At 43.2% G+C, this 12,688-nt stretch overlaps 1 protein-coding gene across 1 annotated transcript in view; it reads left to right on the top strand.

Annotated features, from left to right (window-relative positions):
- Positions 1–12,688, top strand: part of LOC132855483 (chromatin remodeling regulator CECR2) — a 37,627-nt gene that overhangs the window by 15,235 nt on the left and 9,704 nt on the right. Inside the window, exons 2-13 of the mRNA XM_060884448.1 lie at positions 3,550–3,644; positions 5,207–5,390; positions 6,382–6,500; positions 6,613–6,693; positions 7,175–7,230; positions 7,380–7,540; positions 9,610–9,696; positions 9,915–10,056; positions 10,710–10,839; positions 11,667–11,704; positions 11,823–11,914; positions 12,187–12,313. Of these exons, the coding sequence (XP_060740431.1) occupies positions 3,550–3,644; positions 5,207–5,390; positions 6,382–6,500; positions 6,613–6,693; positions 7,175–7,230; positions 7,380–7,540; positions 9,610–9,696; positions 9,915–10,056; positions 10,710–10,839; positions 11,667–11,704; positions 11,823–11,914; positions 12,187–12,313 (1,312 nt within the window). The remainder of the gene's footprint in view (positions 1–3,549; positions 3,645–5,206; positions 5,391–6,381; positions 6,501–6,612; positions 6,694–7,174; positions 7,231–7,379; positions 7,541–9,609; positions 9,697–9,914; positions 10,057–10,709; positions 10,840–11,666; positions 11,705–11,822; positions 11,915–12,186; positions 12,314–12,688) is intronic.

Here is a 12,688-nt window from a genome sequence, read left to right as displayed (position 1 = left end):
CCAGTTGGCCAGAAAGATAGGAGCGAAAAACGTTTTAGAAGAGTAAAATTAGAAGGGATTTTTAGCTGTTCGGAACAATTATGGGGACGGATTGCCCTAAGACCTTGTTTAGAGAATCAGCTGTGAAAGCTGGAGAAATAAGACAGCATTTAGTGACGTGTTCTTTTGACTCAGCTCAGTTTAATTTTTTTAAATAAAATAAGAAAGTTAACAGATTTAAGTAGAATTAACATTTCATTAAACAATTTGTGAATATTACTTATTTAGTGCTACTACTACTACTACTAATAATAATACTAATAATAACTCTACCTTAAGGAGTTTCAAGCCTTTATCTAAGGGGCTTTTTACACCTGGTCACTTCATGCGTTTTCTGTGATCAGATAGCTATCCGATGGTAAAAAGACCAGGTCTAAATGCCATCCGAAACGTTTTGGAGACGAATATAAATCCGACGGTTCAAACCACTTCAGGAGGTGGTCTGGGACGCATTTCAGATGAAACTGGACAGGTGTAAATGAATGTGGTTGTTCAAGCCACATACGTCAGTGCTATACTCCTCCCAAATGGAAGTACGTCACTCACAATTGACTCACGAGTCGTGCATCGCTGTTAAGTAAATGTTATTTTTTTAGCATAACCGTCGTAACGAGTTTTTTCGTCTTCTTTTTGATCGCATTCTGAAAACCGCGTACACCAAAGCGTGTTCCGTTTCAATTACCCCGGAAACGAGGTCAAATATATTTGCATTTTGGGCGGGAGTAGAAAGATCGGATTGATATCCGATCCGCCGAGACGTATCCGGTGATGTAAACGGAACGTAAATGTAAACGGAACAGTTTTAACAAATCAGATAGCTATCGGATCAGAGAAAACACACGAAGTGACCGGGTGTAAAAAGGCCCTCAGATACAGCATGTGGTCATGTACTCGTCAATTTCTCTACAGCGTTAATTTAGATTTAGTAACCGGTGTGATCACCGTTCAGGCAGTTCTTTTGTAGTCTGGCTTGACCTATACATCAAACTGCCCACTTCAGTGTCCTGTAGGCTCGCAAGGCGTTGCGGGACCGGTTAGGTTTAAATTTCCAGCTGTTGAGGGAGAGTCGGCTTGTGCGGAAGAAAGAGGCCAATGCACACCACATTAATTCCCTCCTTTGCCATCTGAGCTGCTGAATGGCACTTCAAAGCCGGCGTGCGGTGGTGCTAATCCCCCACAGCCGGACTCAGGTTTGAAGTGTGATCAAAGTACAGCCTTCACTGATATATGCGCTCTCTTCAGCTCATTGGTTGTCAGGGGACCAAGAAGTGTGTGTGAGCATGACTGAGAATCTGAGGAACCTTTCAGGAAAAAGGCAGAAGCAACGCAACACTCTTGACCGGCTCCAGACTTTTACCGACGTGGCGGGTCGTTTCAGCCCGTCGGCTTTCTCGGGCTCCGTCGAAGAAGAACCGAAGTAATTAATATTCATTCTAAGCAGTTCTAATGAGAGGCAGCCCCTGATCCACAGGAAGTGGATGTGAAGTGGGCACTTTGAAGCGAAGGCTTGAAGTAAAATGTCATGATGTGAATATAAATTCTGCAATGAAAAGGGTGTGTGATTACCGCAGGATCACGACCTTGTTTTTGTTGCTCCCAACCCACTTGACAGCCACGCCGGTCACCTTTCAAACTCAATCCCACACCAATTGACTCCTTCAAATAAGACTCTGACACATCCATTCTTTCTTGTGCTGGACACCTGAGCGAGCAGATCGATAGCTTTTAAATTGCTCATTAAGATCCTCCCAGGAAGTTCAGTTGGCTCAGCATTTGTAGACAGTTGGTGTTTTCTTTGTCAGGGCTTGAAAATAAAGAGTCTGTGGATTTTTTTTTTTTTTTTTTTCCTCTCTCACCCTAAGCACAAACATATGTCTCATCATTGTTTAAGCTCTCTCTCTCTCTCTCTCTCGCTCTCTCGCTCTCGCTTTATGTGTGTGTGTTTTTATCCTGCTGATACCATCCTTCGGGTTTTTCATGTCTCTGTGTAGCCAGGAGGTGTGTTAGGTGACCTCTGGCAACCCTGGCTCTTTCTGCAGAGAGGTGACAATCTGCAGCTCAAGTGAATCACACAACGAATTGAGGTCTGCCCTTGAGTTAATGTTGGAGTGTCACTGCGCTCAGGAAAGGGGGAGGATGTCTGGGGCTGAGGTCAAAAAGTACGCTCTGTTGCCAGAGGAACCGAGTAGCAAACTTGAGTCCTTGAGACAGCGTCCAAAGAACTCCATGTAGTCGGTATGCTTCATCTTGCGAAGGCGAAAGCTAAATGAAATGGACATGGGGCCACAGGGGATGGGTGGAGGGGGGTAGAGTGTGGATTTGCATATCTGCCCTCTCAGCTATCGTTCAGCAATGCATTCTGGGAAGGGCGGTGCTCGGATGCAGGGGAAGGAGGTGGATTGGTAGCTGTGACTTTGGGCTCCTTCTGCTGCCAAGTGTTTTGGCTTCGTTTTCTTTCAGCACGTCCAAGTTTACTCTCCTGCTTATTGCCGCTTCATAAAGCCTGAATAGCGAGCGCACAGCGCCGGGCCGGAGAAGGGTCAAGGTTGAACTTGAACCTCAGCTGCAGGAACCTTGCTGAGAGCCTTGAGGCATTTCTTCTAAACCCCGACTCGAGGCTGTGGAACCAAAACGGAAGATATTATGATTAATTTCCTATAACAACATGTCCTGGAGTGTTTTATTCCTCTTGCACCACATTAATTTGCAATTCCTTTTTTTTTTTTTTTAGATAATCGATGAAGCAAAACATTTTTTTCATGGTACCGCTTGAGTTGTAGCAGCTAATAATGTAGTATTACATGAACACTGATCATGTAACGATTGTTCTTGCACTCGTTTTTTTTTTGTTTTTTTTTTTTCTTCCTCTCCTTTCTCTCGAAGTTGAACCAAAAATGCATATTGTCATGTTACCCATAAAGTGCAGAGTCCTCTGTCCCGAAAACTTTTCCATGGCTCAAAACATACCGAGTGTTGACACGCCGTGGACCCGGTGACTCGTTCCAGAAATATCGTAAATGTAAATAAACAGAAAACCATAGAATTACAGTGGTGAATGTCCATGCACTATGGACTGAATGGATAGATGGATGGATGTGTAAGGAGTTAAGAAGATAATATTAATATAAAAATAATGAAATGGCTGGTATTGCTGTTCAAGAAAGTGGTATAAAGTGAGTCACTGTTCTGTGTTGTCCATGTCCTCAGCCTCCAGACAATCCAGATTTACAGGATGCCTTTATGATACAGATGTAACGTGTTGTTATATGTCAGTGTCCCTCATCTTATAGTCTGTACTTCTAGTCCATGAACTGGAATGTCTAAACCTCAGTTACTGCTGTCGAAACCCAGGAACTCTACCTTGGTCAGTGTTAATACTTTATAGAGGTGAATCACCGCATCTTAAAACGGGACAATCCTAGTCGTTAAACCCGATATGTTCTCATAACTCGGTAAAAGCGGTGCTTGTAAAATTGTCTGACCTCTGCTCCCTGCTGCTCTACGTGTTAGGAGCTGGAAGAAGCGCTGCTGAAACAGGACGGAGACTTCCTCTCTGAGCTCGTCTGCTGTCTCCTGCAGGGATGTTACCAGCGAAGCGACATCACGTAAGTTGTTTTTCTTATTCATTTTAACAGCTCTGTGTCTGCTGGTTTGGAGGCTTGATATCACTTTTGCATACTTCATCAGCACATTTGAAGAATGCGTCATGCCTCGCGCAGTCATTCGGGCTGACTCACCACGTCGTTGTGACATGCTCAAACTGTCTGCCGGTTTGCCTGGGGCAGCTTTAGCCCCCGTTTCCTTAAATGGGTGTTTTAAATGTGGTTAAGTCAGCGCTGTGATAAATGGCTTGATCCTTCAGGGGCATACATATCTCATCAGGTAGAGTAGCATCTATAGCTACGTATCACAGGTAGAAATGACCCCGCTGGCACATGTGGTTAACAGGACGGCAGGATTTATTGGACCGGACAGCTGCTGGGCCCTGGCCTTTTCATCCACACACACTTGCTGAGCGTTCCAGAGGAGGAGGAGGAGGAGGAGGAGGAGAAGGGAGAAAAAGACAGAGGGAGTGATAGGATAGTGGGGGGCCTGCAGCTGTGTGTGAGTGCATTCTGCTTTCCCCAGATAAGCCCATTCTTTCCCTCCGTTCTGCTCCCTTTCTTGTCTGCGTTAAGGCAGGGTTCACCCCTGGCCTGGCCTCTTGTTTCTGTGCATCCTAGCAGGAACTCCAGCTCTCCTTGCTCTCGGATGAAGCCAAACAATGTGACCCAGAACTAATGCTTGTTTGCCCAGTCAAAACCAGTGTGATAATGGAGCCAAGTAGACAGTCGTCGTATCTTTTCTGGGCCTTTCAACCCCTTTAACCATATGCATACATTGCTGTTCATTTGTTCAGAAAGAAAAAGATTCCTTTCAGATAAATTGAGATCGAGTTGTTTAATGCTTGGTCTGGTTGCTGTACTAAGCATGTACATGTAAGCGTAAAAGTTCCAACCCCTTTAAAACCCTTGGTTTCCTCTACTTTTAGAGTTTAGCAACAGAAAATATTAAAGCGTCATACATCATACCATCCTTTCCACCCTGAGAGCGTGGCCAGTGGAAATCTTGTGGACTCACGATCACAGACGGCTCCGACCTTCTTTGGATTCGAGCTCATAATCATCAGAACATCAGGCAAACATAATCGCATTTTACCAGGTTGAAGCTGATTTAAAAATGGGACTGATGTATCATTAGGACAGAACAAAGCATTGGTTGGATGACTGGAGTCTCACTTGGTTCTCCTCACGACCATGTAGGTTTACTAAAAGCTCTTTGGTGTCCTTGTTCCTCCTGAGTGCACGCTGATGGGTGGATTACTCTTGGATTAATCACCCCAGGTGTAAACATACATGCGAATATGTGTGTGTTTGTGGTGTTGTGCATTATATTGGTGTCCTATCTAGGGCATATTCCCAACTCATGCCCACAGCTTCCAGGATGGTCTCTGGATCCACCACAAACCCGACCAGGATAAAGCTCTTACTGAGGATGAATGAAGAACTGTATAAATAGCAATAAAGTGATGTTTGGCCATGATAGATTTTCATGCAAAATAGGAAACAAACACAGCTAAATACTTAGCTAAGTAGCTTAATACCGTACATCTCATACCTCCTGTCAGGCCTCAGGCTTTCCGCAGATATTTGGAGGACATCATCAACTACCGCTGGGAGCTGGAGGAGGGAAAACCAAACCCTCTGAAAGAGAGATGTTTTGAAGAGCTCCCAGTCCGCACACAGGTGGAGATCCTGCACAGGCTGTGCGACTACCGTTTAGACGCCGCCGACGTCTTCGACCTCCTTAAGGTAAGGTTAAAGCTGTGCTTAAATTAACACATCCTTGATTAAAAAAAACAGACTTCACAGAGAGTTTCATGGAGATAAGAGTTATGGATAAGATAACTGACAACTTTTTATTGGTACTCTACAAAACTAAAGGCACCAGAAAACCCGTATTTTTAATTGGAAATCGGTTTTAAGAGTTCTGATGATCAACATCCGATGATGCTTTGCACTTGATCTTTTTTTGGTCACTTGATGTGCCACACAGAACGGATTAACAATCAGAAACAAAAAAAAAAGGCTAACCTAAATGTCTAACCAAGTTTTGTCCAAAAAGATTTAATTGATCCAGCTTATTAATGCTCGTTTGTTTACTTGGTAGTAATTATGGTGGTAGTAATTAATCACTCTCCATACAATGTTTGGCTGGAATTTGAAAAATGGTTTTCCACAAAGACTTCATTTCAGTGCATGGATATATTTTTTTATAAAACCATGTGAAAACTATGACCTCTATTAACCCTTGTATGTTGTTCGTATTTTTGTTACCCAGCCAGTGTTCGTGGGTCTGTTGGACCCGCTGCATTTTTGGGTTTTTAATTCAACATAATCAAAAATTTGATGTTAAAATACTCTACAGATGTTTACTTCATCCCAATTACAAGCAACATATAAACAGCATATATGGTTAATATTTGCACTTTACCTTTATTACATCACATTTTTTAATTAAAGTGCTACTCGTTTTTTGTTGTATTTTAATAAAATGTAAAAAAAAAAAAAAGAAAAAGAAAGTCAAATTTAATCAAGTTATGAGTGGGAAAAAAAATCAACAAATCTACAAGGAAGCAAAGTTTTTCAAAACTATTGATGTTTGTGAACATGGGTCCCACAGACCCGAACACCATACAAGGGTTAAATATGTATCAAGTGAACAACACGTTATTTCTCCGCTAATACACATTCTCACTTTTGTTTAACTGAATTATTTCTTTTTCCTGACCTTTTATTTCAGGGTCTAGAATCAGACAGCTTGCGTGTTGAGCCTTTAGGTCAGGATGGACACGGTGCCCTTTACTGGTACTTCTACGGCACCCGCCTGTATAAAGAGGAACCCGTCAAGAAGAAGCTCGGGTAAGCGTAAGGGACAGCGGACATGAGACTTTTATAACAGATTATTTAATACGGTGTTCACGTGAACGGTGTTGTAAAAACGTGCTTCTGCTTCTGGTGATTTGTCTGGCAGCGAAATCCCTGAAATAAGAGCGCCTGAGAAAAAACGGAGGGGAAGACCACCGAAAAACAAGCACGGAGACTCGTCACCAGTGTAAGACTTCCTTCTTTATTCCTATTCATATGTACATAAAATAACTGCGTCGAGTTAATGATCTCCTGAGATAAAAGTGAACCTAGGCTGCTGTTCTCAACTGTCAGCGCAGTCCTATGCAAAGCAGCTCAAGGTCGATTGAATCGGGCAGGTTTTAAATAAGTCAGCCACCTCCGCTCCAGTCACCGCAGAGTACTTAATCTTTTAAAAACCTTTTTTTTTTTCCAGAACGGTTGTGATAAAATTACATCATGCACTCTTTATTTCCTGTTTTATTTTTGGTGATTTTTATTGGTATTCACGGTCACAGAGAAGTTAAACTTCGTCATTTACAAAAGAAATCCGGAATTCCTGAAAATACATAAAACGAAAACAAAAAATCTAACAAAGACTAACTAAACTAGAAGGTTTTTAACTAAAATAAAAAAGCAAATCAAAAGCAGCTTCATTAAATATCTCCTGGTCCTTTTGTCTATTTCAGAGAGACATCTACAAACGATGAAGAGAATAGAGCGGAGGAGCCACAGCTGACTAAAGGTGAGATACTTAATTAATAATTTTTTTAACAGAGGCTTAAAGATCAGTAATAACCTCTTATTACCTCCCTGGGTATGATCTGAATAGTGATCATGAGCTCACAATGTGTGTGTGTGTGTGTGTGTGTGTGTGTGTGTGTGTTGTAACAGGGCGTGAGCGTGGAACCTGGTCTCTGGTGTGTGAAAGTGAAGAGCAGTGGACCAGGCTGGCTGAAAGCATTAAGGACAAAACCTCTCCTCAGGACCGGCACCTGTTTCGCATCATTACCCAGAACTTCCTGCCTGAGATCAGCAGCATGATCAAGCACAAGGTCAGACTCGAGTCTTTTACATAACAGTCACTAAGCTCACACACGCTTACACCCGCTCACACACACACACGCCCGCTCACACACACACGCCCGCTCACACACACACGCCCGCTCACACACACACGCCCGCACACACACACGCTCGCGCACACACACACGCTCGCACACACACACGCTCGCACACACACGCTCGCACACACACGCTCGCACACACACACACGCTCACACAGTCACACACGCTCACACACACACGCTCACACCCGCTCACACACACACACACAGTCACACCCGCTCACACACACACGCTCACACACACACATGCACGCTCGCTCACACACACACACGCTCACTCACACACACACACACACACACACATGCTCGCACACACTCACACACGCGCTCACACACTCGTGCTCACACACACGCTCGCGCACACACACACGCTCGCGCACACACACACGCTCGCGCACACACACACGCTCGCGCACACACACATGCTCGCACACACACACACACGCTCGCGCACACACACACGCTCGCGCACACACACACGCTCGCGCGCACACACATGCTCGCGCACACACACACACGCTCGCACACACACACATGCTCGCACACGCTCACACACTCAACATTCGTGCTCACACACAGACACGCTCACACACTCACGCTCACACACAGACACAAACAAAATGACACACAGGTTCCCAATATCAACAACTTTCCTATTCTGCTTACAAAAACCTTTAGTCTTTAATGTACCTAATCATACCTGTGTTTTTACTGCACAAAATAGTTTTTTGTTTACATGAGTTTGGATTTAGTGACATTTTTCCTGCACCGATTAATTATTCTAGTCTTATTTTTGCATATGTTTGTCACTTTCACTCTTCTCCAGAGAGATATATGTTTATATATACATTGATCTCATTTATATACCTGAGCAGTTGAGGGTCAAGGGCCTTGCTCAAAACCCCAACAGTGGCAGACTGGCAGATCTGGGATTTAAACTCATAACCTTTTGGTCTTTAAACTCATAACCTTTTAGCCAGTAAGGTTAAACATTTTTTAAAATGTGAGTGATATTACATCATAAACTGTTTTGCCAAAACCTGTAAGAACGACAGTAAGAGTATATGAAGTGATAAAGGCTCCACAACAACGATGTAATGACGAACTTAATCGAAATTAAATTGCACACAGGAATAAAACATGACAGACCACAAACGTACATTTTTTTTTTTTTAAATTCAAAACAGTAAGTAGAGAGTTTTATCTCCTGTGGATGGTGTTTTCAGCGTTTACAAAAGACCGAAACTCACATTTGAATGCCCTTTGTTTACGTTTGCTTCTCCCACATCATTTTCCTACTCTAAACATCTCCATCATTTGCCTTTCTACAGTTTTATTTTCCTTTACCTGTCAGCATGGTCCTGCACAGAAAGCTAAATGCATATTGACCTCAGATGGAACAAAGAGCGAGGCATCTTTCATAAATCTGACACACAGCACAAAGAACCCTGTCAGAGCTAATCTTATGTAGGCCCTGACATGACGCAGGCTCTCACCTTCAGCCGGCCAGAGCGTGACCGGTGACTGACGGCCTGCAGCGTGGCCTGGTGGGTGACCCCTTAAGTGGCTCCACTTGAAGCAGTTCATCTCGCAGTGCTAAATTTAAGTGCTGTGTAATAACACTCTCAGCACTCTGAGATATTTATGACACTTACGGTGCTCTTACGATCACCACTCTTCCAATCGTCGCTCTTGTGATCTAACGTTCACCACAATCGCATCATCTCTTGAGTTTTACAGTATAATTTTAAGTATACAAATCTGAGGTTTTTCCAGTAAGTCATTGTTGACTGCTTTCATTTTGCAAATTGACTTGTTTACATTAACTCACGCCGAGGTGAAGCAAAGGGTAAGCCCGACAGAGCACGACTTGACCCCGGCGACCCCCCTCTGACACCCCTACACTTTTCAAATGCTCCCCAGAGAATGTGCTTGTTTGAGAGAGGAAGAGAGATGGAAAAACTCCCTGATGTGATTTTTTTTTTTGTCCTTTTCAGGAGAAAGAGCAGCTGCAGAAACTTTTGAATCCTCCTGTACGAAACTCTCTGAGGCTTTCCGACAAGCACGTCTTTAAAAAGGAGGAGGTACGTGCACTTAAAATTCAGCTTCGCTTTAGTAGAATCATCGCGTGATGTAAATCCGCTCTTCTGTTTACTCCCTTAAGGATTTCACAGTAACACATTGCTCTCGAATTATCGATTTCAATCGCTCGGAATCAAGACGATCGTTTTTACTTCTTCTTTTTAAATCCATCTCGTCTGTGTAAAGTTGGCTCGTATAAACCGTGACTTTTCTTGTCTAGGCTGTTTCTGAGGTGGATCCAAAACAGAGAGAGGAGGACTTGGAAAGGCAGGCTTTACTTGCTGAGCAGCGTCGAGAAGAAGAACGACTCCTTCAAGAGGAGCGAGAAAGAGAGGAGCTAGAGCGGGCAAAAGCAGCTGAAGGTACACATGAGCTCCACATTTTTTCTACAGGCAGCCCATGGGCACAAATGCTTTCTTTTAGAAGCCAGATCAAATGTGTGCGCACACACACACACACACGCACGAAAAAGACTTGCTTTTATCCCGAACTTGCTTCCATTGCACAAAGCAGCGAGTTGAGGAGCTCCCAATCCTCGTTTATCACCCCAAACTCCCTCTGGTTCCCTCTTGATATTATATGTGTGTGAGTTATTTAACTCCTGATTGTGGCAACGAGCTGCTCTGCTTGTTAATGTATAATGGATGAAGATTGTAGCCTGAGGAGATCTCCAGTGGCTCTTTTCCCAAACCTCTTTAATCCTCACAGCAGGATGCTCCTGACACAGTCTTTCATATCAGAACAGAAACCAGCTTCTTTATCTCTCACAAGCCATTTGATCTAGTTTGCGTTCTAAAGCTGCTCGCTGAGTCACTCATTTGACTTCTTTCTTTAGTCGGGAAAAAAAAACAAAAAACCCAGGTCTGTTTAGTCTTCTGAATTTGGCAAACAGGTGCCTTAAGGAAAGAACTATGCATGGTGTGGAATAGTTTTTGTCGGCTTCTACACGGGTGTTTTGCGCGCATGTATTCGGACGTATGCTCATAACCGTGCTTGTGTACATGTCCACATTCAGAACGATCTCGGAGAAGAAAGCAGCGTGAAGAGAGGGCGTGGCTGCTGTCTCAGGGGAAGGACTTGCCGGCTGAGCTGCTCCACCTGGACCCCCACTCGCCCGTCCGGCGTACCCGTCGCACCAACGAGCTGTAAGAGTTTATATCACGATATGACCAGTATTACAATCCACGACAGCAGCTTTCACTAAAATAAACTCTAACCTATCCACCTAGTTTTATTTGAAACTATAGACGTCCCTGGAACTGCTATTTTTTTCGACAAATGAAACTTTGAACGCTGATAAGATTAGTGGTTCTTAAAGCAATGCAGTTTTAACAGAAGGAGCCTCCGTTGTCAGTAAATAGTAACAGATGTAAAGCTGTATCTTTTATATTGTCTGATTTTTATTTTATTTTTAAATGAAGAGAAAAGGCAGCTGTTTATAGCTGCTGTGATTAACAGGAACTACTTTTGTTTTGTGGATGTTCCACAACATTAAATGCAATGATGCATAGATTATAAAAAGGTCATCCCCCTGCAGACACTGAATGTTTTCCCTTTACAGCATTTTACTCCTTATTTTAAATATTAAGTTCAGAAAATTATTCAGACGGAACTAATAACACTAATAACACTAAAATATCCCAGATAAAATTCTGAGTATTAATCCATCACTGGTTCAACGTGTTTGCTTTGTGCGTTAAGAAATCTCACGTTTCCATGCTTTTAAACGAATGTTTTTGTTTAGATGTTTTTCCCCCCATTAGATTAGTTCCTACTCTTGGGCTGGTTGACATAATCATGAGTCATGATCAGTTTCAGAACCCAGTCTATGAGCTGTATACATGTGGACTTTTTACCAGTAAAAATCTTTAACGCAATTTTAGGCTTTATAGCTTCATGGTTGTGGTGTTTTCGCCCCTCTGTGTGGTTGTGTTCCCCATGGCTAACTTCCAGTTCTCTTTTTCTCTTTCAGCTTTGATATCGATGACGATTATGCCGCTCTTTACAAAGGTGGGTAGCGGTGGAAAGGACTGTACCAGCAGCGATGCACGTTTCCTCATTTCTCAGCTTCAGTTCTTTCAGTGCTTTAAATCAGCATTTTTGTTGTTGTTTTTTCCCCCTTCCTCAGTGCTGGAGGCTCTGAAGGCTCACAAAGACTCTTGGCCGTTCATGGAACCCGTGGATGAATCCTATGCGCCTAATTATCATGAGATCATTCAGGTTAGCTGCCCGTATGTCTCAGCAGGGAAACTTTTCCGATTGAGATTTTTTTTTTTTTAAAGAAATATTGAGAAAAATGTGCAGCAAGTGGTGAAACTGTGTGATTGCAGTGCTACTTCAGATTCTGAATCACATTACAGAATGTTTCTGTTATTACTCAAGCAGTTGGGATGGGATCGGTGGCTTGCTCGGCTGTACTGTAAATGTGGACGTTTTTTAGACTTGTGAATAGTTTCTTGATTATCAGATTCTTTTTCTGTTTACTTTTTAAGACTCCTATGGATCTGTCCACCATTGAGAGAAAATTAAATGATGGCGAGTACGTTGCCAAGGACGAGTTCATAGCCGACATGAAGCTCATGTTCGAGAACTGCCTGGAGTACAACGGAGAGGGGAGCGGTAAATATATTCTCTTATTGTCAGTTAAAAAAAACAGACAGTATATAGTGTCTGTGTGTTGGTCTGTCTGTCTGTGTCTGTCTGTCTGTCTGTGTGTGTGTGTCTGTCTGTGTGTCTGTTTGTCTGTGTGTGTGTGTGTGTGTGTCTGTGTGTGTGTGTCTGTGTGTGTGTGTCTGTGTGTGTGTGTCTGTGTGTGTGTGTCTGTGTGTGTGTGTCTGTGTGTGTGTGTCTGTGTGTGTGTCTGTGTGTCTGTGTGTGTGTGTCTGTGTGTGTGTGTGTGTCTGTGTGTGTGTGTGTGTCTGTGTGTGTGTCTGTGTGTGTCTGTGTGTGTGTGTGTGTCTGTCTGTCTGTCTGTGTCTGTCTGTCTGTCTGTCT

The sequence above is a fragment of the Tachysurus vachellii genome, chromosome 13 (genome assembly GCF_030014155.1).
Source record: "Tachysurus vachellii isolate PV-2020 chromosome 13, HZAU_Pvac_v1, whole genome shotgun sequence".
NCBI classification, from domain to species: domain Eukaryota; kingdom Metazoa; phylum Chordata; class Actinopteri; order Siluriformes; family Bagridae; genus Tachysurus; species Tachysurus vachellii.
The sequence above is the reverse complement of the archived record's forward strand: the minus strand, read 5'-3'. Positions and strand labels throughout refer to the sequence as shown.